General features: G+C 53.3%; 11 protein-coding genes across 11 annotated transcripts; 6 read left to right on the forward strand and 5 right to left on the reverse strand.

The window, feature by feature from the left end:
- Positions 1 to 568: 568 nt before the first annotated feature.
- On the forward strand, positions 569 to 3,226 carry N7459_003140 (MKT1 family protein; the record flags this gene model as incomplete). Its single annotated transcript, XM_056942324.1, has 6 exons — positions 569 to 1,231; positions 1,304 to 2,233; positions 2,289 to 2,535; positions 2,598 to 2,829; positions 2,891 to 3,083; positions 3,137 to 3,226. The coding sequence occupies 6 exons, from the start codon at positions 569 to 571 to the stop codon at positions 3,224 to 3,226; spliced, it is 2,355 nt and encodes a 784-aa protein (XP_056802207.1).
- A 580-nt stretch (positions 3,227 to 3,806) lies between these two features.
- N7459_003141 (protein disulfide isomerase family protein) lies at positions 3,807 to 4,981 on the forward strand (the record flags this gene model as incomplete). Its single annotated transcript, XM_056942325.1, has 2 exons — positions 3,807 to 4,329; positions 4,407 to 4,981. The coding sequence occupies 2 exons, from the start codon at positions 3,807 to 3,809 to the stop codon at positions 4,979 to 4,981; spliced, it is 1,098 nt and encodes a 365-aa protein (XP_056802208.1).
- A 356-nt stretch (positions 4,982 to 5,337) lies between these two features.
- N7459_003142 (heat shock factor-binding 1 family protein) lies at positions 5,338 to 5,724 on the reverse strand (the record flags this gene model as incomplete). The annotated part of the gene is made up of 3 exons (XM_056942326.1): positions 5,338 to 5,426; positions 5,507 to 5,606; positions 5,665 to 5,724. The coding sequence occupies 3 exons, from the start codon at positions 5,722 to 5,724 to the stop codon at positions 5,338 to 5,340; spliced, it is 249 nt and encodes an 82-aa protein (XP_056802209.1).
- Positions 5,725 to 5,973: 249 nt separating this feature from the next.
- On the forward strand, positions 5,974 to 7,144 carry N7459_003143 (EBP2 family rRNA-processing protein; the record flags this gene model as incomplete). Its single annotated transcript, XM_056942327.1, has 2 exons — positions 5,974 to 6,778; positions 6,849 to 7,144. The coding sequence occupies 2 exons, from the start codon at positions 5,974 to 5,976 to the stop codon at positions 7,142 to 7,144; spliced, it is 1,101 nt and encodes a 366-aa protein (XP_056802210.1).
- Positions 7,145 to 7,575: 431 nt separating this feature from the next.
- On the reverse strand, positions 7,576 to 8,181 carry N7459_003144 (MAPEG family protein; the record flags this gene model as incomplete). The annotated part of the gene is made up of 3 exons (XM_056942328.1): positions 7,576 to 7,603; positions 7,725 to 7,896; positions 7,974 to 8,181. Coding segments are annotated over 3 exons (408 nt in total), but the record flags the coding sequence as incomplete, so codon positions are not given.
- Positions 8,182 to 9,351: 1,170 nt separating this feature from the next.
- Positions 9,352 to 10,594, reverse strand: N7459_003145 (pseudouridine synthase PUS4; the record flags this gene model as incomplete). Its single annotated transcript, XM_056942329.1, has 2 exons — positions 9,352 to 10,511; positions 10,561 to 10,594. The coding sequence occupies 2 exons, from the start codon at positions 10,592 to 10,594 to the stop codon at positions 9,352 to 9,354; spliced, it is 1,194 nt and encodes a 397-aa protein (XP_056802212.1).
- Positions 10,595 to 10,892: 298 nt separating this feature from the next.
- Positions 10,893 to 12,938, forward strand: N7459_003146 (uncharacterized protein; the record flags this gene model as incomplete). The annotated part of the gene is made up of 4 exons (XM_056942330.1): positions 10,893 to 11,094; positions 11,176 to 11,432; positions 11,491 to 11,649; positions 11,715 to 12,938. The coding sequence occupies 4 exons, from the start codon at positions 10,893 to 10,895 to the stop codon at positions 12,936 to 12,938; spliced, it is 1,842 nt and encodes a 613-aa protein (XP_056802213.1).
- Positions 12,939 to 13,482: 544 nt separating this feature from the next.
- N7459_003147 (uncharacterized protein) lies at positions 13,483 to 14,004 on the reverse strand (the record flags this gene model as incomplete). The annotated part of the gene is made up of 2 exons (XM_056942331.1): positions 13,483 to 13,735; positions 13,811 to 14,004. 2 exons carry the CDS (start codon positions 14,002 to 14,004, stop codon positions 13,483 to 13,485), a joined length of 447 nt encoding a protein of 148 aa, XP_056802214.1.
- A 1,321-nt stretch (positions 14,005 to 15,325) lies between these two features.
- On the reverse strand, positions 15,326 to 19,035 carry N7459_003148 (uncharacterized protein; the record flags this gene model as incomplete). Its single annotated transcript, XM_056942332.1, has 3 exons — positions 15,326 to 15,360; positions 15,424 to 18,821; positions 18,962 to 19,035. 3 exons carry the CDS (start codon positions 19,033 to 19,035, stop codon positions 15,326 to 15,328), a joined length of 3,507 nt encoding a protein of 1,168 aa, XP_056802215.1.
- A 797-nt stretch (positions 19,036 to 19,832) lies between these two features.
- Positions 19,833 to 20,522, forward strand: N7459_003149 (2-oxo-4-hydroxy-4-carboxy-5-ureidoimidazoline decarboxylase; the record flags this gene model as incomplete). The annotated part of the gene is made up of 3 exons (XM_056942333.1): positions 19,833 to 20,230; positions 20,307 to 20,406; positions 20,469 to 20,522. The coding sequence occupies 3 exons, from the start codon at positions 19,833 to 19,835 to the stop codon at positions 20,520 to 20,522; spliced, it is 552 nt and encodes a 183-aa protein (XP_056802216.1).
- A 567-nt stretch (positions 20,523 to 21,089) lies between these two features.
- Positions 21,090 to 24,067, forward strand: N7459_003150 (WD40 repeat domain-containing protein; the record flags this gene model as incomplete). The annotated part of the gene is made up of 4 exons (XM_056942334.1): positions 21,090 to 21,263; positions 21,361 to 21,521; positions 21,693 to 22,248; positions 22,307 to 24,067. 4 exons carry the CDS (start codon positions 21,090 to 21,092, stop codon positions 24,065 to 24,067), a joined length of 2,652 nt encoding a protein of 883 aa, XP_056802217.1.
- Positions 24,068 to 24,293: the final 226 nt, after the last annotated feature.

The following is a 24,293-nucleotide window of genomic DNA, read 5'->3' on the forward strand; positions in this document are numbered from 1 at the left end:
TATCTCCCACCACAGAAGTGTACCTAGGTACCGAGGTGGTATACCAATGGATCGGTGTGAACGACATTGACGTATTAAGATGAGTACAAAATTGACACATGACACAGGTTTGTTTTTGAATTCTTCTATGCTAATGGATGAGACGAATGAGACACCCCACACGGAGCCACCATTCTGCATGCGATCAAGGATCCCGGGGGAACAATAGGAGCTCTGAAATCTGGATCTCGGGCAAAAGACGCCGGAAACTAGAACAAATCGAGCTTCTTGGTCGAAGCTCGGGAAGCCCAAGAACTCCAAGAACCCAAGAGGTAGAAAAATTCGAGGCCCACGAGGCCGTCCTCGCCAGAGCTCGTGGATGTGATGTGGTGAAAGGAGAGTGCAGTTGTTCCCTGCCAAAACAGCAGGCCGAACCTCCCACTCCGCTTTCCCCCCTCCTCGACATTTCGCAACTCCAGCGCGACCTCATCCCATCCGCGATCTCCCTCCACCGCCTCCACCGCCAGTATCCTTTTGGGCCTCAATGCCCGGCAACTAGCCGTGCTTTCCGCCCATCAGCTTCATAACCATGCCTGGTAAGAGCTCCCTCCGCCGCCCATTGACCCCCAGCTCTGTCCCGTCCGCTAACCGCAAGCTCTCGTTAGTCCGCCCTCTCGATGAATGGGCCGTGGGCCGCACCCAATCGCTCCCTCTATCCGCCCTGAAAGGAGCTGTTGTCGGTATCGATGCGTCGCACTATATTAACCAGCATCTGGTGAACCAGTCAACTCGGGAAGCGCTTCTCGGTGCCTTGGGCGGCTTCCCATTTGCCCTGAAGAGCAACATCGAGAAGGAGCTGCAAACATTCAAAAACCTCGGCGTCGGCTGCATCTTCGTTTTCAATGGCCTGGATTTCGGCAGAAAGGACCAGCGTACGCACACCCAGCCTGCGTCGGTGCGCTCGTTCGAGCAAGCCTGGGAGCTCTACGATCAACAACAAGCCGACCAGGTCGTCGACGCCTTCAGCAATGCCGGTATGAACACTTTCCCCTATCAAATTCCACCATTGTGGACGACTTCTCCGCCGGCCATCAATCCCTGGAGTTGGCTCCATCCACACTCCCTAAGCGCGGCTGACCAAGATAATCCCTCAGGGACCCCACCCCCGGAGAGCCTCTACAAGTTCCTGCAACGGATTCTGAACCAGAATGGCGTCTCCTTCATGGTGGCGCCATACAGCGCCGCGGCTCAGGTGAGTGCTTGCGCCGAAGCTGCGACGATCTCATTGATGATATACATGCAACTGACAGATAGATCTGGATAGCTCTCCTATCTCATCCGTGGCGCCAGCCCCATAGTCGACGCTATTTACGGACCCTCTGAAACTCTCTTATTTGACCTTGATAAGCTTATCACCCGCATTGAAACCGAGCCGGCGCAATTCACATGGATCACGAAGCAGACCTGCCAAGAAGAGCTGGGACGCTTGTCGAATGAACAGTTCCTGGAATTCTGCTTGCTCCTGGGCTCTCCATTCCTGCGCTCGTGTCCGCTTTTCGAAAATCTCGCTTTCCCTGGCAAGTTACCAACCGTTCGGGATGCCCTGCCCATGTTCAATGCAGCTGGGCGGAGCGCTTTGACTCTATGTGCTCAATACGAAGAGGACCGCCGAATGCAGGAATTCCAGTACACAGACCAGTATAAGCGGGCATACATGATTGTGAAGCACCATGTCTACATGGATATTGATGGACGGGTGGGCCCGATGGACCAGGAAACCACATCTTCAGACATGCACGAGCTTATTGGCCAGCGACTTCCTGAAGAGCTGTATTTCTATCTGTCTAAGGGTATTCTGGGGGCAGACGTGCCGAATTTCCTGACATCGGGTGAGGTACATATCTCGCTGCCGCTGGGTGCGGAAGACACAGAAGTCTATCGACACCTCGTGGGTGAGACGCTCACTCCGATTCGGACGCAGTCGATCTGTCTGTTAGCAAATTCGCTCCATCGATTCTATCAGACCAAAGTTATTCACATCCGCCCTTGGTTTGATAAAAACTCAGAAAGAACGATCAACCTCAAAAGTATCCCATCCGTCAAGGAGACCATTCAATCCTGGAAGGTTCCTGGCGAGCAATTCCCTGAGAGTGTCAAAAAGCTGCAGGCATCTCGCGGTTCCTTCAAGTTTGCTGTGCAGAGCTTGAATAATTCGGACTTTACATCCGAATCATTTGCTACGAAGGACACTCCTGTAAGTCCATCCGACCTGTTAGATCGTTGTCCTCAAAGCTAAATCAACTCCCCAGGCCTTGTCAGCACAGGAAGATATTCTATCCAACGTTGTGTGGCGATTCCTCCAACTGCGTGGGTATGTTGATGACAAGCACAAGCTCACTGTGTGGGGCAAGTGCTTGGAGCAAGCACTGTCGACTGTGGACCCGGCCGATAATCTAGAGGACGCTGTATTTATTGCCATTGAAATGCTTCGCTTTGATCTTCTCAACACTAAGCACTGGTTCTCACACGTGTCGGGTGGGCCAATGAGAGGATCCGGTAAGCTTTCATCAGGCTGAAGACTGTTTGGATTTCTTGGCTAATAATGTGCCCTGCTACAGAGGAGGACAAGACTTTCAACATGCTGGTTTCCCGTGTTGCTTGTATTGCAAAGTTGCAGCACAAGAACATTGGATACTCTGGCCCGCTGAGCCGACAGCTTCTCTGCTACCGTTCTCTGATCTCTGAAGTGCGTACTGCATTGAGGAATTTGATCGAAGTGGTGCTGGCTGGTTTGCTGCTCAGCGGCGACGCCGATCGGGATCGTAACGACTGGGCTGAAATGGGAATTAAGTATGTGTTCCACTTTTTGGAAATCCCTGTTGGGATTGTGTACTGACTCTTGCACCAACAGGCTACCTTTTATTGACGATAATGATTGCGGTCTCGGTATTGCCGCTCGCACCTACCTAGATGACCTTCCCCTGCAGGCGAATCCTACCTCACCGGAAGCCCGGGCAGAAGTGAAGTCCAAGGGTAAGGAATGGTTCCAACATAGCGAGAGCTTCACCGGTAACCTGGATTTGGCATTCAAGCTCTGGGACGCGGTAAGTCTATCTCCTTCTCCGTGTCCACAGGACTTAGCTGATCATCCATGCAGGTCTACAAGAGCACCCAGACTGCAGGTAAGGAACTCAAGAATGCGAATCTGTGGGATGATGCGAACAAATGGCTGTCGGAGCGGCGATGATGGGGAGCTGTGGGAGCTACATCGGGCTATCGTTGAGAGTATTTTCGGGCCTTTATGTACGCGGATCGCACCCAAGTTTCATGCTTTTCGCAGTTCAATATGCATGAGCTTCTCAGGAAAGTCTCGGCAAATTCTCTTCACTGTATTACTATCTAGTAATAAACCTAAAAACGATTGAAAATGCCTCGACGAAAAGCCGTTTTTACAGTAGAGCTGCAGAGAATTGACCATCTTTGTATATTTATATAGCAGCATCCAGATTGTAATACTAGAATGCTACCTGAACATGTGAAGCTATATCTCGCGCTACTCAATTTACACAGGCAGAGAATTACCGATGTTAATATGAGTCGAAGGAGCTCATCCCTATATACTTTTGGCATTGGGCGCTTTGAGCATGTACTGGGGATCTAGTACTAAGCTTGGGCGCGCCACCGCCCGATCCACTCCAGGTGGCCTCTTCGCGGTGTTTTGTCATCAACCCCCAAAGCCTCCCCGAGGTCCAATTGTCAAGGTCATCTTGGAAACTGACACCTATCTTCTCTTTCAAGACAACAAAACATTCAAACATTCAACCATAATGGCTCGTCTGAGCTTCCTGCTCCTGGGCACGCTCTCCGTGCTCAGCGGCTTCGCCACTGCCGGCTCCGCCGTCGTGGACCTGGTCCCCAAGAACTTCGACGATGTGGTGCTGAAGTCCGGAAAGCCCGCTCTTGTTGAATTCTTCGCTCCTTGGTGCGGTCACTGCAAGAACCTTGCCCCCGTCTACGAGGAGCTCGCCACTGCTTTCGCCTTCGCTGAGGACAAGGTTACTGTCGCCAAGGTGGACGCTGATGCCAACCGTGATCTGGGCAAGCGCTTTGGGGTTCAGGGCTTCCCTACCCTCAAGTGGTTCGATGGGAAGAGTGACAAGCCTGAGGAGTACAACGGTGGCCGTGATCTGGAGAGCTTGTCCAAGTGGATCACCGACAAGACCGGCATTAAGCCTCGCGGCGCGCAGAAGGAGCCGAGCAAGGTTGAGATGCTGACCGATTCCTCGTTCAAGACTACTGTTGGTGGTGACAAGAACGTGCTGGTCGCTTTTACTGCGCCGTGGTGTGGCCGTGAGTGACGTCTCTTTTGTATACGTCGATGTGTTTTCGTAACAGTCCTTCTAACTGCTTGTTTCCTGCCTTTACAGACTGCAAGAACCTCGCTCCTACCTGGGAAACACTCGCCAATGACTTCGCGCTCGAGTCGGATGTCGTGATCGCCAAGGTTGACGCTGAAGCCGAGAACGCCCGCGCAGTGGCCAAGGAGCAAGGTGTCACCGGATACCCTACCATTAAGTTCTTCCCCAAGGGCTCGACCGAGCCGGTGGCGTACGCTGGCGCGCGCTCGGAGGAGGCTTTCGTCGAGTACCTGAACTCCAAGACTGGCTCTGCTCGTGCCGTTGGCGGCGGCCTCAACAGCAAGGCTGGCACCATTGCCGCGCTGGACGAGCTGGTCGCTGAGTACGTGCCGGCGCACAAGTTCGAGAAGCTCGCCACCGAGATCAAGAAGGCTGCCAAGGGCCTACAGGACAAGTACGCCGAGTACTACGTCAAGGTGGCCGACAAGCTGAGCCAGAGCGAGGACTATGCCTCCAAGGAGCTGGCTCGTCTGACGAAGGTCTTGAGCAAGGGTGGCTCTGCCCCCGAGAAGGTCGATGACCTGACATCGCGAAGCAACATTCTTCGTGGCTTCGCTGGCGAGGAGCAGAAGGATGAGCTGTAAAGGGATCATTTATCGGCATTTATTGGATTGGTGATTACATGAATATAGCTTGAAGACTTGCTGTGGTAGACACCGGCATATTGCTGTATTGTACGAATTGAGAAATTCATGAGCCTTTACTGGCTATTATGCCTCTTGCCACTGAAATCTGAGCCCTTGACTACGAAGACTGGTCTACATGAAGAAAATAATGCTTGTGGAATGTTCTGATTTTTGAGAACATAGGGTATCATAATAGAAAAATAAACATGCAGACTGATGTGCACGGCGTAGAGCTGGGGAAACAACGCGCAGGACACATTTGGGCCCAGTACGACAAAACGCCACACATAATGCTCAATTGCCCTGACAAGATCTTATTTTGTCGGTGTGGCTGTAGGTGAGTCGTTCCCAGAAGCTGCCAGGGAAGCCTCTAATTCGTCTAAGCGTCGGGTCATGTCATCCACTGGATGGAATTAGCTGTACACTGAGGATGAGAGGTATGGAAGAGCCAGCGATGGCAAGCGAAAATATGGTAGAACGCACACTTTCCGAACATCTCCTTTGAGACATTGTCAAATTTGCTTTGGAGTTGCTCGAGGAGCTCGTCCACTGCCGCAGTGAGTTGGCCTTGGGCGTCGGAGTTCTGGAATTGGTTGATTAGCGAAAGAGCAAACGCGCAGGAGAGGTGGTGATTCGCATACTGGCTGTGACAAGAGAGACTCCTCTGCAGGGCCCTTCTCGGTCTTGGTATCCTCGGCCATGGTGACTCTGGAAAAGCGTTCCAAGGTTGAGGGGCGTTATTGACCAAGCGCCGGCGTGGTGTACAAGCCGCTTGATAAGCCCGGATCATCTGCAACTCCGGACCCGAGATACGCTAACGGCATACGGAGGCTTATCGTCCCACGCTAACCACATACGGACTGGCTCCATTTCAAAAAAATCCCGTAGGGTAAACCAGCTGCTCTTCACTCCGTTATTCCCAACCCCCAGATTCCCGCCTTCCTGACACAATGGCCAAGCGAAGCAAGCTGCTTCAGGCGCTCGATGCCCACAAGGGCCGGGACTACGATTCTGAGAAGCAGAAGAAAATGGCCAAGTCCGCGGACAAGCGCAAAGGTGTGAAGACGTCCGCGCCCGACACAGAAGTCAGCAAGAAGGCCGAGCAGAAAGACGAGGATGTTGTGAGCTCGGAGGCTGAGAAGAGTGAAGCAGAGCAAGAAGAGAACGAAGATGCAGAGGACGCCGGTGACAAGTCGGACAACAACGAGGAGGAAGAGGAAGATGAAGATGAGGACGAAGAGGAGGAAGAAGATATTCCGCTATCTGACCTGGAGGATGACGAACGTGAGGATGTGATCCCGCACCAGCGCCTGACTATCAACAACTCTGCCGCCATCAACGCTTCCCTCAAGCGCATCTCCTTCATCACCAAGCAGACCCCATTCTCCGAGCACAACTCCCTCGTCTCGCAAGAGCCCATCGACGTGGAGGATCCCAATGACGACCTCAACCGCGAACTGGCATTCTACAAGGTCTGTCAGGCAGCTGCGATCCAGGCCCGTGGTTTGCTGAAGAAGGAAGGAATCTCCTTCACTCGTCCCGGTGACTACTTTGCCGAGATGGTCAAGAACGATGAGCACATGGACAAGATCAAGAAGAAGCTGTACGATGAGGCTGCAGGCAAGAAGGCTGCCGCAGAGGCACGTCGCCAGCGTGACTTGAAGAAGTTCGGCAAGCAGGTGCAGGTCGCCAAGCTGCAGCAGAGACAAAAGGAGAAGCGGGAGACTCTCGACAAGATTAACTCCCTGAAGAAAAGTGCGTCACATCTGCCCTTTTCGTCCAATCCATATCTCAAAGATGCAAGTGACTAACATTGATCCTATAGAGCGCAAGGCCGACTCTTCTGCTCCCACCGACGATGCCAATGATCTTTTCGACGTCGCTATCGAGGACACCGACAAGCCTGATAGTCGCAAGCGCGGCCGCAGTGGCGGCGATGGCGCGCCTAACATGAAGCGCCAAAAGAAGGATCAAAAGTTCGGATTCGGTGGCAAGAAGCGTTTCTCGAAGAGCGGCGATGCCGCCTCAACCGGTGACTTGCGCAGCTTCTCTGCGAAGAAGATGAAGGCTGGCGGAGCGAAGCGACCCGGAAAGAGTAAGCGTGCTAAGGGACGCATGTAAAGCTTTGAAGGCTGTTTACGAGTCAGAAATGGTGGAGGCGCAAGAGGCGCAAAAAAATCCCGGTGGACGTCCACTGTTGCTTTCTGTAATAACTAGATCTTATCCTGCATATGCACATGATGAATTGAGTTACCTATTCCCTGACTCTACTGGGTCATTTAAATCATTTGGATCCCTCGCAGGAGGGTAGCGATCTAGGGTCAATTTGCTGCGCCATGTATCAATCTGATCAGGATGAAAGGAGACTGCAATACTGCGGCACCTTCGCTTACTTGTTTGGTCTTTTCAAAGCTTACATACATTATTGAATTATGACTTCAGATGAGTTGTTAATTAAGTCGAGCTTGGCTTTGGGTTGTGCTTCCATACAATCTTCCTTCACCAATGTCTCTCACTTTGCTGCTTGATTGATCCAATTGCTTACCTAGATATCAATTAGACATGGCAACCTTGACTGCACTGTAGAAGGACATAAATTTCAACAGCGAGTCAAGCACAAAAGCGCCACGCGCTCCACTGGAGGTTTTAATCAGCAAGGTCAAGTCACGGATTCATGGCGACCAATAGATGTCAATCTTACCTTAAGCGTCCCGGTGGACCCGCATGGCTATAGCCATATGCATAGACGATGCGCGAAAGTACCCATCCTGCACCGAAGGCTGCACTGGCTACGGGGTACGAGTACCAAGACAGAAGCAGAGCGCCTAGGAACGAGGTGTGGCTCTCAGGAAAGTTTTGATGGGCGCGTTGTGCTAGAATAGAATACACTTCTCAGTTTCTTTATTCTAGCCATAAAACACCTGACAGCCATAGGTCCTCGAGTACTTACCACAGTTGAATGCAAAGGCATTAGGATCTTTCTCCGCTTGTTCATTTGACGCATATGGAGCAGGATACTGAATGCCACTAGCTCTGCGGTAGTAACGGGTCAAAAAGAAGTGGTAAAAGTTGACAAAAAATGTCGACGCAGCAATGACAAGGACGTAGCTATGGATAGTCAATAGATGGACAACGGCACTGGGTGGGAGTGGGTTATATTCTCACCCATAATTCTGGGGAAGATCCAAAGCCCAAGACATTCTGAAATGAATGTGTGAGCAAAAAACAAAACAGACCGGTCACTAATTAGCAGTTATTTTGTTTCTGGGGAATGGAAGAAGAGGACGCTTTTCAAGTCGTGTAATTATTCCGTCCGACGGAGAGGAGCGTCCAGACGACCCCCACACAATACCTGGATAGCATAGATTGGGGAACGGCAGTCCTGAGGACAGTTGTCAGCTCCATAGACCAGCTGAAAACGATTATGAGATGCATAGGTGTTATTCTTTCTAGAACCCGATAGTTACTCGCGGAATTTATTGAAAGACACCACTTGACTAGTTAGTTATATATCTTTTGCTGGCCACGTCACTTCGCTGGAATCCCTGGAATATGACCATCTCTTGGGAGCCTCTTCAAGGAACCGATTCCTACTGAAGGCTCACTCGCTAGTTTGATATAAAGAATGGCCAGGGTAGATCTAGCACCTCATAGGGGAAGTAGAGGACGAACCCGATGCTCATACAAAATAAAGGAACCGACTCGGCTCCCACTGGATGTGAAATTGAACATTAGACCGCAATCCTCCAGGGTTGAGTTTGAACTCGAGCGAGGCGAAAACTGTGTCTGAAGCTTAAATCTTAAAGCCTGAAAGAAACTATATGGTTACGATTCGGCCCATCAATCAGAAACAAAGGTCTTGGCCCGATTATCTGGGCGGCTTGGCAATGTCAACTAGAAAACTAATCGCAACCGGATCAGATTAGATCACCGCCGCGACCTGTCCATTATCCAAAGGTATAAATACAGGTACCAAGGTCTAGCCGGGATTCCTCCTAGGCAGCATTCCTGCAGGCGCCAACTTCACTGCGGGAAGTGCACACCTCGCTGTGCAAGAGAATCTGGCGCGGTCTAAACATGAGTAAGTTTCGGCCTCTTTTGGGTTTACAGACATGGATGTCGAATGGGAAGAGTTGCCCCGGGACCGCTTAGGCGTACATGGCGAGGCGCACGAAAATGCCGAGGCAGTCTGGGCGGATGTGTAATCTAAGACAGTGCCCGAACCCAGACGAGAAAGGTCAAAAAACCTTGGAAAGTCCGTCCTAGACAATCTTGGACCAGTGCCCTCCAGAGACAGACATCGAGCTGTTAAGATGGTGTGGAGGAGGCTATTGCTCAGCTGCCGCCTCTGCCTCGGCATTGGCGGCTCTCTTCTTCTCCCATTCATCGAGGAACTTCTGTACTTTCGGACCCCAGACATCTTCGCCATCATCCAGATCCTGGTACTCCAGAACTTTGTCAGGATGAAGTTCGAAGTCACCCTGACGACTTCGTACAAGCTCGCTCATCAGAGCGGAGCTACCAACAGCCTTGCCCAGGTCATGAGCCAAGGACCGGACATAGAAGCCGGATGTGACTGTCATCCTAATCTTCACAGCGGGGGGTTGGGGCTTGGATTGTTCCGTGGGTGTAGTCGGTGCTTCTGCAATTGCTGATTCAGGGGCGGCGGCTTCAGGCTTCACCGCTTGTGCTGCATTATCCTCAGAGACCTTTTGCTTCTTGCCCGCGTCTTGCTCCTCTGTAGAAGGTGAGTCTGCAGCTGGTGGTGACTTCCGTTTGGAGGACGACTGTGTTTCTGATTCTTGGTTGGCAGCCTCGCCTTCCGCCGCAGAAGCCACAGGCACCGAGGCGTCTTTGTCGAGAAGCTTCTCGGCCACAATCTTCTCGTCCCCGACCATCTCTTCCTCGGGCCACTTGAACTCGTGTGTGCCAGGCTCGTACCACTCCACAATTTCCATGCTCACGGCCTCCACCGGTCGAGATTTGATCTCAATTGGCGGCATTTTACCCTCGCGCGCGTACTCGTATAGCTTCTTGCCTTCCACTCTCAGCGCCGAAAAGATCGGAGGGCGCTGCATGATCGGCCCGCGGAATTGTTCCAGGGCCTTCTCGACGGCCTCGCGCGTAACGTGTTCGTATGGAGCGCGACGCACGACTTTGCCCAGTCGGTCGTAGGTGTCTGTCTCGGCTCCGAAGAGTACCACGGTTTCGTAGGCCTTGGTGCATTTCAGAAAATCATTGAGCGACTTGGTACCTTTGCCCACGCCTGCAATCAGCACGCCTGTCGCGAGCGGGTCGAGTGTTCCGCCATGACCGATCTTCACTTCTAGTCTTTGAGTGCGGCGGCGCTTCTTCTGGTAGTTGCTTTCGCGTTTCCGACGGGAGCGTTCTTCCTCAAGCCATGGCTGGAAGAGTTTGGATGGATTGAAGTGTTTCTGTAGGGTTCTGATCACATCGGCGGATGTGACGCCCTGCGGTTTGTGAACGGCTGCGAAGTCAGTGAGAGGGACTCGAAGTTCGGGGATCGTAAGGACTACCGAAAACGCCTTCGACGATCTTCTCTCCAGACATTGTGGTGCGAAAGAGCCTGAATCCCCGAGGGAAGGGCATCTGCTACAAGTAAGACTTGCGATTAAAGAAGCGGAAGAGACTAGTGTGAACATTAGATCTGAAAATTATCGCCGTGTAATTAACGTCAGTGAAGGGTGGTATTCCGGTATCGATAAGGTAATGGTAAGTTACCGGACATCAACTGGGGTTGACTTGTTGACGCAGCAAGATTCCAACCTACACCTTCCTTCTCCTTCCATGCTGCCTCGACCTCTCGTCGCTGAATCTCTTCGTGAGCAACCATGCGGCGCCCTGAATGATGACCGCCCGCGAAGAAACTGTGCTGCCTCCCATCGATCCTTCCATCTCCGATGAGAATGATTGGTGGGAGTTCAGCTTGACCGATGTGAAAGTCCTGCGCCCTGGGAAAATGCTGTATGCGAACCTCCTTGAGGCCACCGAACAATATCCCGTGCAGGTAATTGGCTGTCTGGAGCTCAAGCCGAACCAAGAGCACTTGGGTGAGTCCTCACTGGGTCCTATTACACTCCGCATACAACGCGCGCGCCTCTGAGCTTGTGGCTCACATTCCCTGTCTTTAGTGCTAAATCCCGACTATCTCTCGAAACGAATCATCATCGACGATGTCACCCATTACGCGTATGGCCAGACGGAGGATCGCAGTGTTGAGCTCTGGGTGGCCGGCAAGGCGGGCTGGTATCGCATCTCACCCGCGAAGGGATATCTACCTACCTTCAATCGCATGGTCCAGGCGGTGGATATGTATTATTTCCTGATGGATAGACACCGGCAAGGCAAGAAGCAGCTCAATCCCACGTTCAAGAACCTATGTGAGCAGGTGAGTTTGTGGGTCCTCTGCCTGTGACTAGCGGCGCTCCCTTGCTAACAGCAGGTAGTACATCTTCCACACGCGGGGCGATTGTGAGACCAGGGAACAGTCGGCTGAAACGTTTGCGGCACATGGGGCTTTCCTTCTCCGCTGCATGGTCGAAGATGACGAAGACATGGAATGGAGCAAGACTAATGTCTTCGTTCATCTCCGTCGCCAATTCAGTGTACGTAGCTTCGAAATATGGTCCTTGACGCCCACAGGAAACTTAACTAACTTTCCTACAACCAGGATGAATACAAAAATATCATGGAACGTCTTTCTCCTAAGTCTGAAAACGGCGAAGTGGAAGATGAGCCTATTGCGTCAACCCCTCGACATGACCCAACGGCAGTCGTAAAATCGCAAACCGACGCCGTCTACCAGCTGATCAGGGATCTGAGAGAAGAAGGCCAACTAGCGAAGCGTCGCCTGCACATTGACCTGCTAACGGAGCGCCTGTCTGATCGATATTCTTTCAGCAGAGAGGACGCTCGCAAGATCATTGTTGCTAGAGCCAGTGCTGTGCTTGAGAAACTGGACGATGAAGATACCCCTGGCTTCAAATGGTCTCGCTATGTCATTCATCGCGAATTGACGCACGCTGCCTCTCAGGATGGTCCTTTACCACCTGCGCTACTCACTCCTCTGCAGCCCATTGAAGATTCCAGCGATGATGAAGATCTCGCAAGGACTCAGAAGTCCGTACTACGTCCCAAGATCGCATCAGTCTCTCATAAACTGATGGGCAAACGAAATCGCAAAGGGGTCGCTGGCCAAGAGACAACTCAATCCAATGATGAGGACGAGGAAAAGGAGGAGGATGATCCAGATGCCATGTCAGATGTTGAGACACCTAGCAAGACCCGTGGCCATGACCTGATCAGGACTCCATTTTCGTCCGCCAAGGCCAAAACACCCACCACCCTACCCGAGCCTGGAGCTGCCGCTGCTCTTCTGAAAAGTATGCTTCTGGAGCCCACTCAAAGCGCGAACGTTCTTACCTCCACCACGAATAACGGGATACCAGAGTCCAGCACATTGCATATACCTGCTGGATCGAATGGAACATCTGAGCCTGAAGTTTGGACATGTCGCATGCCTGGATGCACAAAGGCCCTCTCCAGTAAGGGAGACCAGCGAAAGCAAGAGATTGAGGCGCATGCCGGGGAGCACGACTGGGAGACGCAAATGCGAGTAGAGTTGGTCGAAACTGAGCGACGCATGCACTCTGCTTTTCCAGTCAGCAACCTTATGCAGTACCTGATCAACCAGCATTATCAGCAGATGCGCGCGGCATTCCCAGAAATCTACCCCGCGCAGCCTGTGCATGAGAATGGGAACGCAAACGCGAATGGAATAGAGAATGGAACGACGCAACATCCAAATGCTTCTAAGGAAAGCCTTCCCTCGTCTCCAACCCAGCACCGGTCAGCCGATAAGCTGAACCATAGTATGAACGGACACGCCACCTGAGGGGATCCTCAACGTCTTCACGATGATGATGCCTGTACTTTCACGATGACACCACACGACCCCAACCCTGGAAAACCGACTCCGTGGGCTTCTGCTGTTTAAATAGGCATGTTGCCCCATCATGGCTTGCTTTGGACTTTCTGGGTCTGATTTGTAACGATGATCTTTCAGACACCCACATGTATTACTAGAAATGAACGCTTTTGCTTACCGGTCTGCGCTGTAGATGCTTGTTGCTAGCCATTCTCAGTTAACTCGACGAGTCAACCTGTATTTCTATGATCCGTAAGTTGTCAATGATTACTCGAGGCTTGAATAAGAACAAGAATTCACCTAATGCAGATCGATCCGACCCAGATAGCATCACTCTCTGTTGAGACAGCAAAGACAATACAATAAAGCACAAAACATCATCCCGATCTATAGACATAACCGCTCATGAACACTCCAACGCACCGGCTCTAATTCAGCCCATCAACAAACATGCAACCCTCAAGACCCGCAATGCAATGAAATCAAGGAGCCAGTTTAACCCCGATCATCCTCACAGATCGATACTGAGCACACCCTCCCACTTACACTGCTCCGCGAGTGCCGGGGTCGGGTTCTTCTTGCAGACATAGTGGGAGTTCTTCGCGTCAGCGTCGACCATGGTGTATCCGGTCTGGGTACCGTTGGTGGGCTTGACAGCCAGCATGAAGTTCTCGATGTTGCCAATGCCGTAGCGGAAGCTGAATTCGTACTTGCGGCCTATGCACGGGGTCATTGGGAAGAGGCCGGGGCTGTTTTCGGGGGTCCTGGATTAAGTGTTAGTTATGGCTGCACGCCGCGGAACGGTGCGGTGGAGCACCTGGATGGGTGTTCACGCTTACCACAACAGGTCGCAAGAGTCGCCCAGGCCGGTGTTGGGATCGGTGATGGTGAACTTGATCGTCCCGTCCGTGGTGTTGGCGATTTTCTGGACTGAGAAGTCGTGGAGCTCGAGGGCCTGGGTGCGTCGGGTGGGCACGGCCAAGCTGCTTCCAGCCAGAGCCAGCAGAGAGATGATAGCGGTGGTGAACTGCATTATGGAAGATTGGAGGATTGGGTAGTTGTGGGAGTTGAGTTGTTCGGGTTTGGTTCGTATAGAAGATGGAAGTGGTAGTTGAGGAGTGGTGTTGGATGGGTTGGATGTTGCTCGTCCTTCACCCTCCTTTTATACCCACTGGTCTGCTTCCCATGGATGAGTTGATTATATTCACATCTGAGTGGAACCTGAACAAAGACCCTTAGGCGCTCTCCTGGTGAGTTTATGGTGGATACGGCCGCCAGCTCTGCGCTCCTAAAGGATGCGCAGGCTGTGTCTGGAGATCCCGTCACCGTGACATCGATGAGGATGGCCACGGAAAACGACCCCGTTCGGCCTGGCGTACAGCCCGTGAGACTGGCAACAATGATGGCTCGATTGGCTTGCGAGGCTGGGGTGGTGGCTTGGTTTAGGCGTGCCGGGGCGCGCTTCTATTCTAAGGTGGACTGTCGTGGCGATTAGGGGAAAATTAGTCGTCGATCATTGGTTTCGTATCCACGTTTTTGGGCCAACCTAATTATTTTATTTCCTTGGGTTACAAACGTTGGGCCCGGCTAGAATTGATCATTGGCTCTTGGGGACGATCAGGCTACTCTCATGGTGAACGGGCCTAACTACAGGTCCACAGGGCTCTTCGGGCATGTTACCTCGTATATGGAAAGCGACGACTGCACGATGCCCAGGGGAGTGAGATGGGATGTTTGATGATTGTTCGATCGGCATCGAGGAATTGTAAATACAAGTAGATACCCACCATCCTATGTACAAAGCCCTTCAGGCGACCTAGTGTTGTTGATCACGACCGACCTGTCCGAGATGTCCACCGCTATTCTAATTTAAGAGTGGGAAGAACTGAGGCGCAAGTCGCAGGATAAATGCATACAAACAATGAGCTTTATGCAAAGAGAGCAAAGGTAGAAAAGGAACTAAACAAATAACTCCTAGGCCCTAACGGGCCGCATGCCAGACAGGATTCGAGTCCTGCTTCGCCTGTACGCGGGAAAAGAGCTGGAAAGGAAGGAAAGCTTTTGACTTGGAGGGGTATACCACAGAACATGCCACATATATCACGCACATACAGAGAGATTCAAGGAAAAAGGATAGGGAGAGATGACGGTAGTGGGAAGTGAGAGATAAGGAGGGTGGTACACAGGAAGTCAGCATTTGGATTGATGGTCCAGCTGGTCACAAACAAGAAAAAACATCAGCGAATTGATGAAAAGTAATGCAGTGGTGATAATAGCTTAAGCTATGATGGAGAATGGAAAGGAAGCAGGCTCAACCAACGGAGGAATCCGGTCCTCGAACTGATGGGAGAGGATCAGGATTGATGAGCATTGTGAGCGTCGATGAGAGCTGTGTCGATGATTAGCCTCTATATTAAGAAGGAACCCGACGAGACCAGACATGAAAACTTACTCTGCAGTACAGTGGCCTGCCCCTGCCGCGACTCACAGGCGCACTGAAGGGTGCTACCGTCCAAGAAGTCTAGCAAGATACTGTTGGGTAGTTCTTGCATGTCCTCATCGGGGAGACAGGGAGTTCGGAATTCGGTGAGATGGTAGCGCTTGATCATGTTCCGAGCGCTTGAGTCATTGTTTCCCGACATGAGAACCAGGTACCCACTTTCATCAATGCGCATGCACCGGCGTTTCCAGAGGAGCGTATCCGGGAATTGGACATTGACTTCGCCAATGTCGACGGGCTCCGATAGACGCTGGCGGGATGATGTCGGAGAAATTGCCGAATCATCTCCCGCGGCGAAAGCAGGGTCTTCCTCTTTCACGGGCGAGCTCAAGGCCCCAATGATACTACGGCGCGAACTAGACGTAATCGATGACATGCGGCGCATTAAGCGTGAGGCCCGAGATCCCTTCTTGTCGTCGGCGGTAGGCGAAGTGGACTGAAAATTTTCGTCGGTCTTGGAGCGCGAAGAAAGCGAAAGTCGACTGGCAGGGCGAGAGACCTGTGCCGCTTGCCGACTGGAGCCAGCAGATGAGACCGACATACTTCGGTTCTCGGGGCGGGTGATAGATTCAAGGCTGCGAGACATGGGATTCTCAGTCGTCTCGTGCTCGACCGTCAGCGGACTTGCCGCTAGGTTGAGAGCTGCGGGCTCTGCGGGTTCAGGTCCTTGTGAACCACTCGTGTCACGCACAATGCGAGCAGTTACGGAGATTGAGTTCGTACGGCGCGTCACAGTGGAGGAAGGCCGTGAGTCATGGTGGTTTAAACTTGGCGCGCGAGAGAAACTCGAGCCAAATTCTTGACTGCCGTTGGGCAAGGAGACGGAAGCGCGTTTCCGGAGGTTTTCAAAGGAAGAAGAAGCAGATGGGGCAGTAACGGTAGGGCTCGAGTTAGAAGGAGTACCCTCACGGCTTGAGAATTTTTCCAGAGCCTTGATGCGACTTGAGATACCGGAAGAGACATTGATTTTCTTGGCAACAAGCACAGGAGTAGGAGGTCCGTTATCAGGGTACGAGCTCGACACAGACCTGCCGCTGGCAGCCAGCGCCTGCACGGCCGATGGAGAGGTAGGTCCGTAGGGGCTAGAGACGGCGCGAGATGAGCCTCTCCAAGACTGATCACCACCGCTAGGAGACTTGACCGCGACAGGTCGGGCCTGTTGCACAGTAGCCGATCTCAGTTCCTCCATGAAAGAATCATCTGAAAGGAGATTGTCGTCGTCAGAATACTCTGGGGTCGGGACTTGGATCGGCTCTAGGTGGATTCTCCGTCTCTGATCCAAGGGGAGGGGCTCTGTCTTTTCGAGACGGGGCTCTTCGGTGGCGGTCTCATCTAACGGGACAGGCTCAATTGAAACCGAAACGGGAGCGACCGAAGGCTCGGCCACAGGGCTCGAAGGCGTGTCTGCAGGGGATGTGGTGGGAACAGATACAGACTCGGGTGCCTCTGCAGTAATAATCTCAGCGGGTGAATGCTTTACAGGTTCACTGGCAACCGATGGGACGTCTGCCTGGGGAGATGGCGTAGCAACTTCTGGTTCTGGCGCTGGGGTTGTATTTTCTGCAGGAATCGGGTCAAGCGAGACTTCATCGTTGACGCTAGGGTGAACTAGATCCGCCTGGGCTTCGTTTTCGCTAGCTTCATTTTCGCTAGGATTTGCGGGATTCCTGTTCTCGGCGCGCGTTTCATCTTCATTCTCAAGGACAGTCCGCGGAGTCTCAGACTTGACGTCCTCCAAGGCCGTGTCAGCGTTGTCGGTGGAAAATGTAGTGTCGGCACTGGGGGCTGATGTATGCGATGAAGGCCCGCCTTCTGAATCGGATACAATCACATCGAGAGTGGGCTCAAGTTGCGACGGCTCGACAGATGCTGGGAAAGGATCCTCCGGCTCCGCAGGATTTTGGCCCTGGGAAAGGGGTTCGGGTGACGAGACTGGTGGTTCTGCAGGCTCGGGTGTCTCATCATGCTGTAGCTTTTCAGGCCGCGGGTCTTCCGGCTCAGGTACCAGATTGACGTTTTCCTTATTTTCCCCCGGGCTTTGAGTTGCATCCGTGATGGGTTTAGGTTCTTCCTCTGCCTCAGTGATAACTTGCTTCTTCTTGGTCTCCTTCTCCTCCGCGCGCTTTGCCAGATGCTTCCTCCTCTGCTGAAGCGCTTTCATCAATCGTTCCTTTTCGGGAGTCAGGCCGGACGAAGTTGACAGTGCGCCCAGAGACTTAGCACCGGGAGACAACTGGGGTCTCGAGATAGGAATGCTCGGCGGCGGGACCAGCAACGGTGGGATTGGAGGTGGAGCTCGGGTGCTCGGCTTGGTCGCAAAAGAGCTCCCTTGGGATCGTGGACGAGGGGCTTCCACGTTTGGTTTTCGTAGCGACGATGAGCGCATACCGGCTGGCAAAGATGCGACGGGTCGCTGATCCGAGTTCCGAGAGCTCCCCGAAGTACGGGGTCGTCCACTTTGGTCTAGGGAAGGGCGAGGGCCCAGCTTGACCTTTGGAGTGTAGCCAGATGCCCGTTCGAGCTCCCGCAGCGAGGGTCGCGCAGACTGCGTGGACATTCGCACTTCTTCTGATGGCCGAGGGAATTCATCCAGAATGTTTCTGTACTTGGATCGTTCTGACTTGGAGTCTGTGGATTTTTGTGACAAGACTGGAGACATGGTGCTAGAGTGTGGTTCACTGGGGCTGCCGTGTGACGGTGCCCGGGAACTTGCTCGGGACGGCGGGGGTCTGAGATCAGGCGCGGGCTCTTCGGTATTGGGTGAGATCGTAGGTGGTATAGGTGGCACGACAGTTGCTTCTGATTTCTGGCTGCCTGACCTCTGTCGTGATTCGGTTGGAGGCGGAACTGATTTCTCCTTGGCCTCTTCTTTTGCGCCGCTTTCCTCTGCATCCTCAGTGATTTCCATCAGTCGACGTCGACGGAGGGAACTCGAAGACGACGTAATGGAGCCGGAGGCCGTGTGGAGGAGACATGCAGATGACAGGGCGCTCTCATTGAGCTCGGAGGCCTGGGACAGGGGCAGCACGGTATCGTTTGGGGTGAACTTGTCGAGGACCGACTGGAATTGAACATTGCTTCGGGCTGAGACAAATCCAACCAGATCAGTGGACGGACATCCGATGGAAGGCCTGACCTTCCATTCAATGCGAAGATACATACCTTGGATCAGCCGCGACAAGCCCTCCGGCATGTACCGGATGATGACTTTCCTTCGCCGATACTGCAAAAAGCCGTAGAGCGGCGAAGTCTCCTCGTAGTTGTCGATGGCATTGCGCACCTCGGGCACCCCGCCGGTGCCTCGGTCGAGTAAGGCTACCTCATCCCTTGCCACGTAGTGCAGAAGGAACCTGGCATGGGGGAAAGAAGTCAGTCATTGGGTTCATGAAGTGATTGAAGCCCTGTGCTGGCGCCTTCGCCGTCGCGCAAAGGGGGGCCAACGTGAGGGATCCATGGGTAGACAGTCGGCACTGCAGGGTCAGGAACTCACCATCCGCCCGCGTCGGCAAGTGCACTCTGGTAGGCTTCGACGACGGCGGGAGTATCTAGCCCATTGAGAGACATGGCGCGAACGGCATGGAGGAGGGTTGGGGAGCAGAACAGAGAGGTCGGAAAGGTGAAAAGGGAGGGGGGACGGGGTTAAGGTCTGGACTCCGGCACGTCGTTCAAACGACAGCCCTTTGGGGGCGACGGGGACGGAGTGAGATCTCGAGATCGAGATTGGGACCCGGTTGACAGAAGGAGAAGAAAGGTCTGATAGGCCGTTGGCGATGAATCTTTGCTCAGGGGCATCCGCTTCCTGCGTCCATTCGCCGGGCGACTCCACTCGCGGCTATCCCAATTTAAAGCGCCGTTCTGAAACGCTCGTTCGGAGTCGCTGCTCTTTATAGGGCCTCGTGCGAACGAGTTCAGCTGTAGCAGGTCGCATTGTCCCTGCCGGACTCGCGCATTGCTCTGGGAGAGGAATGCCATGATCTCATTGTGGGAGTTGTTGTTGACGTGAACCACCGCAATAATGTGAGGGCTCACAACAATGGAGGATACTTGCAGAGCGCCTGGGCCATTCCGCGGTGATGCATATCTTGCCCCCTCCGATGATCCAACCCGACCAGATCGGAATCCGCGATGGACTCTTTTTCCTCACTACGCATCTGCCTTGGTGCTGGGCGAGGTCGCTGGTCGCCGCTTCCAGAGAATCGGCGACCGCCGACCGCGCGGGGCCCAACTTCTACTTGGTACTTATACCACCCCGTCTTCCTCAAGGAATCCGGGATTCTGGGAATCTGAGAAAATAGGAACCCTGGCCGACGGAATTCACATTGTCTGATGCCGCGGATCCCACTGCTGACCGCTACGCCATCATGGCCGAACTTCCCATCCTCTCCACGCTGCCCTCGCTGCCACAAGAGGCCCAGTTGCGCGTGCTGGACACGCTCTTCGAACCGTCGCCTGAGCTCCACACCCTCATGCTGCCCGTGCTGGCCAACCAGACTTTTCACTCGTACGGCGCGCTCATCGATGCCGTTGGAGGTCGCATGTCGGCCCTCTCGGCTGTCAACTCCCCCACCGATCGGAATGTGCTGTTCGGCATCCTGGGCTCGCATCCGCGGCTCGGGCGGGCCCCGGCCAACCCCGAGCACCTGAGCGAGTTGAGCAAGAAGGAGCAGGAGCAATTGAACACCGGAGCGGAGGAACAGGCCGAGACACTGCGCGCGTTGAATGCTGAGTATGAAGCCAGGTTCCCCGGATTGCGATTCGTGTAAGGCTGCTGTTTCTCCCCCACGTCTATCCTTTCTCTTTCAGACGCGCTGATCTTATCGCGGGGGAGGAAATAGTTCCTTTGTTAATGGCCGGAGCCGAGACGTGATCATGGTCGAAATGCGCCAGCGCATTGACCGAGGCAATCCGGAGCTTGAAATCGAAGAGACCATCCAGGTACGTGTTCTTGTTCTTGGACAGAGATATTGCGACTGCATTCGACTGACTCGCGCCACCAGGCGATGTGCGACATTGCGAAGGACCGCGCCCGCAAACTACATGCGCGCATATAGAAAATTTTCCATCCGAGTATATACTTCCCCGGTGATCTACATAGACCTCGTAATCTAGACTTTGCTTTCTTTTCTCCCTCGCCCGGTAATTCTTAGCGACGCTGGAGATAAGCTAAAGCGAACGGTCTAATTCCCTCTGGATCCACCAATCTCGTTGCGCCCCCCAGTTTGATGTCATCCATTGCCCTCCCGGCCGTTGCCGCTTAGCCTCGCGTTTTTTTCTCTCATTTCGAGACGATGGCCCCGTTCTTTCTCATTTCGGTGATTCCCCTTCTTGCTCCTTAATATTCACTCCCCATGCGATCGGGGCGCGCGTCATGGCGGAGGGTAGCGTGGACAAGTCTGTCGCATTGCCGCGATCATCGACGACCCCCGCGATAGCCGGGGATTCTAAACCTGCGCCGTCCAAAACCTCGACATTCCCCACTGGTACGTTGAAGATTGGCATCTGGTCCGGCGATCTTTTGCAATTTGATGGGTCTTCTTTGATTTTCGCATTACACCCTCCTCTGTCAAAGCCGGACGGGGGAAGAACGAGGTGCAGAAGCTGGGGCCGCGCTGACAGGAATGATAGGCTCGGCCACGTCGGATGTCGCGTCGGGATCCAGTAACAGCCAACAGGATGGCCAGCGGATCGCTCGTCGTTCGCAGCCCATTGGCGGCCCTCTGGTCAGAAACTCGACCTCGCACACGCTGCACGAGACCCGGACCGAGACCAGCGCCATCGATCCGTTATCTCAGGTAAGCCTGCGCCGCCATACAGACTCGGGGTTGTTGTGAACAAGAAGGGCGAGGCGAAGAAAGTGAAGCACAAGGCTGAGCTAACGCGAGGATCTAGCACATCATCCAGCGCACGAATACTCAGAAATCGATTCCTTTGAAGTTGCTGGGGCGCGCATCGTACGAGGCCGAGGCTGGAGGATCGGAATACAGCCTGACAGAACAAGGCGCAACTCGGGGAGATGCATCGCCAAACTCAAACCCGCCCAAGGAGAAGAAGTAAGTGCCCAATTTCGACATAGCCCTTCGTCATGCAGACGCCGAAAGCGTGCGCTTGTGATGCTCCCCGCATATGTCCCCTCGTAATGCTCTGCTCTCGGACTCCGGGCTACCTTGCTTATAACAACGTCGACTGACCAAGCACCAACTTCTTCTTTTCTGCCTCTACAGAAAGGGAGTTTCATTCCTCAGCCGAATCATCGGCACGAAGAAGAAGGATATACCCTCCGAGGCAGAAGATGAGACTTCGGAGCCTGATACCAGCCGCATGTCCGTCGACACTTCGCATCCGATAGGTTTCATCCCGCGACATCCTGCGCCGGCCCGTTATCTGAAGATTCGCGCCCACTACAAAAAGGACAAGGTCTTCAATCGCGTGTTTCTGGCCCAAGAGCTCGAAGGCTCGGGTACTGAGCAGAAAGTCGCAGAGAGACGGCTGTCTACCTTGACCAACAAAGCCAATAGCGAGGACACTGGGAGAGCGATCTGGGCTCTGGAGTTCTCGAAGGATGGTAAGTATCTGGCAGCGGCTGGACAAGATCGAAAGGTTCGGGTGTGGGCGGTCATTTCCACCCCGGATGAGCGAGAGGCGGCCACTCGCGAGGATGAGAACGCATCTGTCGACGAACAGGACCCCCCACGGTTGAAGGCACCTGTCTTCCAGCCTCAACCGGTTCAAGTCTATGAAGGCCATACGGGCAGTATCTTGGACTTGAGCTGGAGCAAAGTATGCATTGCCCAGTCGCCTAGTCCCAGGTTGAAAGATAGACTGACAGAGAGCACAGAACAACTTCATTCTTTCCTCGTCGATGGACAAAACCGTTCGGCTATGGCATATAAGTCGGTCCGAATGTCTCTGTTGCTTCCAGCACAGCGACTTTGTCACCTCGATCCAATTCCACCCCCGCGATGACCGGTTCTTTTTGGCTGGTTCGTTGGATTCGAAGTTACGCCTCTGGAGCATCCCAGATAAAAGCGTCGCTTTTGTAAGGGTTGTGCCAGACATGATCACAGCGGTGGCCTTTACCCCAGATGGCCGATACTCAATGGCCGGTTGTCTAAACGGGTTGCTCAACATCTACGACACTGAAGGCCTACATGCATCAGGTCAGATCCACGTGCGGTCGGCTCGTGGACGCAATTCAAAAGGGAATAAGATTACAGGCATCGACACAACAAGAGTTCCGTCCGATGACCCGAACGGCGACATCAAACTGCTAGTCACCAGCAACGACTCTCGTATCCGGCTCTATGACTTCCGGGAGCGATCCTTGGAGGCCAAATTCCGCGGCAACGAGAACACATGCAGCCAAATCCGAGCATCTTTCACTGATGACGGCAACCATGTCATATGTGGAAGCGAGGATCGCAGAGCATATGTGTGGCCTATTGGCGCTGTGGAACGAGTGTCTGACAAGCGGGCTGTCGAAGTGTTTGAAACACAATCTGCCATCGTGACGGTGGCACTAACGGCGCCCACCCAAACGAGACAAGCTCTGGGGCTATCGGAAGATCCAATCTATGACATCTGCAATCCTCCTCCAGTGGCTCTTGTGAATCCCGAAGAGTCGAACGGACCCGCGAAGCAAACGAGCTCGTCGCAAGAGAACGTATCCCAACATAAACGGTCCGCGTCGGCGCCACGGCTGTCAATTATCACCAAGATGGCGAATGAGTCTCCCGCGTATCTGTCTCGATCGAAGCACCCAGATGGAAACATTATTGTTATTGCCGACTACTCTGGAAAAATAAAGATACTTCGCCAGGACTGTGCCTATCACAAACGGCGTTACGAGAACTGGGACGCCAACTCCATATTCTCTCGGCGAATTCTACGGCGCTCAAATTCAGCCCACCACAGTATTGCCTCGTCTATTGGGAAGGACTCAGCGCATAAGACGCCATCTGAGCGCATTATCTCATGGCGCAACTCCGTCGTTCGTCACGGCCGTCCCAGCACCGAAGGCTCGCGCTCTGGACTCCGCACCCGGAGTCCCTCTCCACAACACCGGGCAGCAACCTTCCGACTCTCGTCTTCACGGCCTTCTAGTCTCGGCCCCAACGAATCTCCTTCTGTTGTCACCTCGTCCCCGCCACGGAGTCCTCAGCGGGCACAGGACAACGGCCATTCCACTGAAGAAGCGCAGCATCGACAAAATAGCGATACACAGAGAAGTCCCCCAGACCCGCGGAACCTGCCAGCCTCGTCAGCGGATATTGTAACTAGCGGCAAGGGTAAAGACAATCCGCTCTGGTTACAAGGGGATCACAGCTACGCCTACTGGAACAAGATCACACATGATGCTTTGGCGGCGCGGTCCCGCAAGTCAAATGACTTCCTCAGTCCTAATCGGATTCCATCCGCCGAGCGCAAGCTGAGCACAGCTGGCAGTGTGCTCAGCAGCGACTACGGCTCGTCCAATGGTGAGGGCGACGAGGACATCCTCAAGTGTGAACATTGCCGCGCCACGAACTTTCGTGGCGTCAAGGACCGCAGTGGAAAACAGAAATTGATATGTGTCCAATGCAATCGGTCTGTTTCTTAACATATCTATTTTGCTATAAACAGAGCTTCATTGGGGGAAGGAATGATTTTTGGCTTATCATTGCACTCGGCCGGAGCATTGGTTTGATCATTATTGCATGCTACATGATTTACTCACATTCGGTATACCTCTTCTTGTGTTAATTTGCTTTGGACATGCGCATTGTGATTTATATTGGCTGTGGTAGCTGAACAGCATGTGGTTATCCTTGGTCAAGGCATGGTTT

Source organism: Penicillium hispanicum, assembly GCF_028827665.1.
Source record: "Penicillium hispanicum strain IBT 35686 chromosome Unknown utg000003l_segment0_segment0, whole genome shotgun sequence".
NCBI classification, from domain to species: Eukaryota; Fungi; Ascomycota; class Eurotiomycetes; order Eurotiales; family Aspergillaceae; genus Penicillium; species Penicillium hispanicum.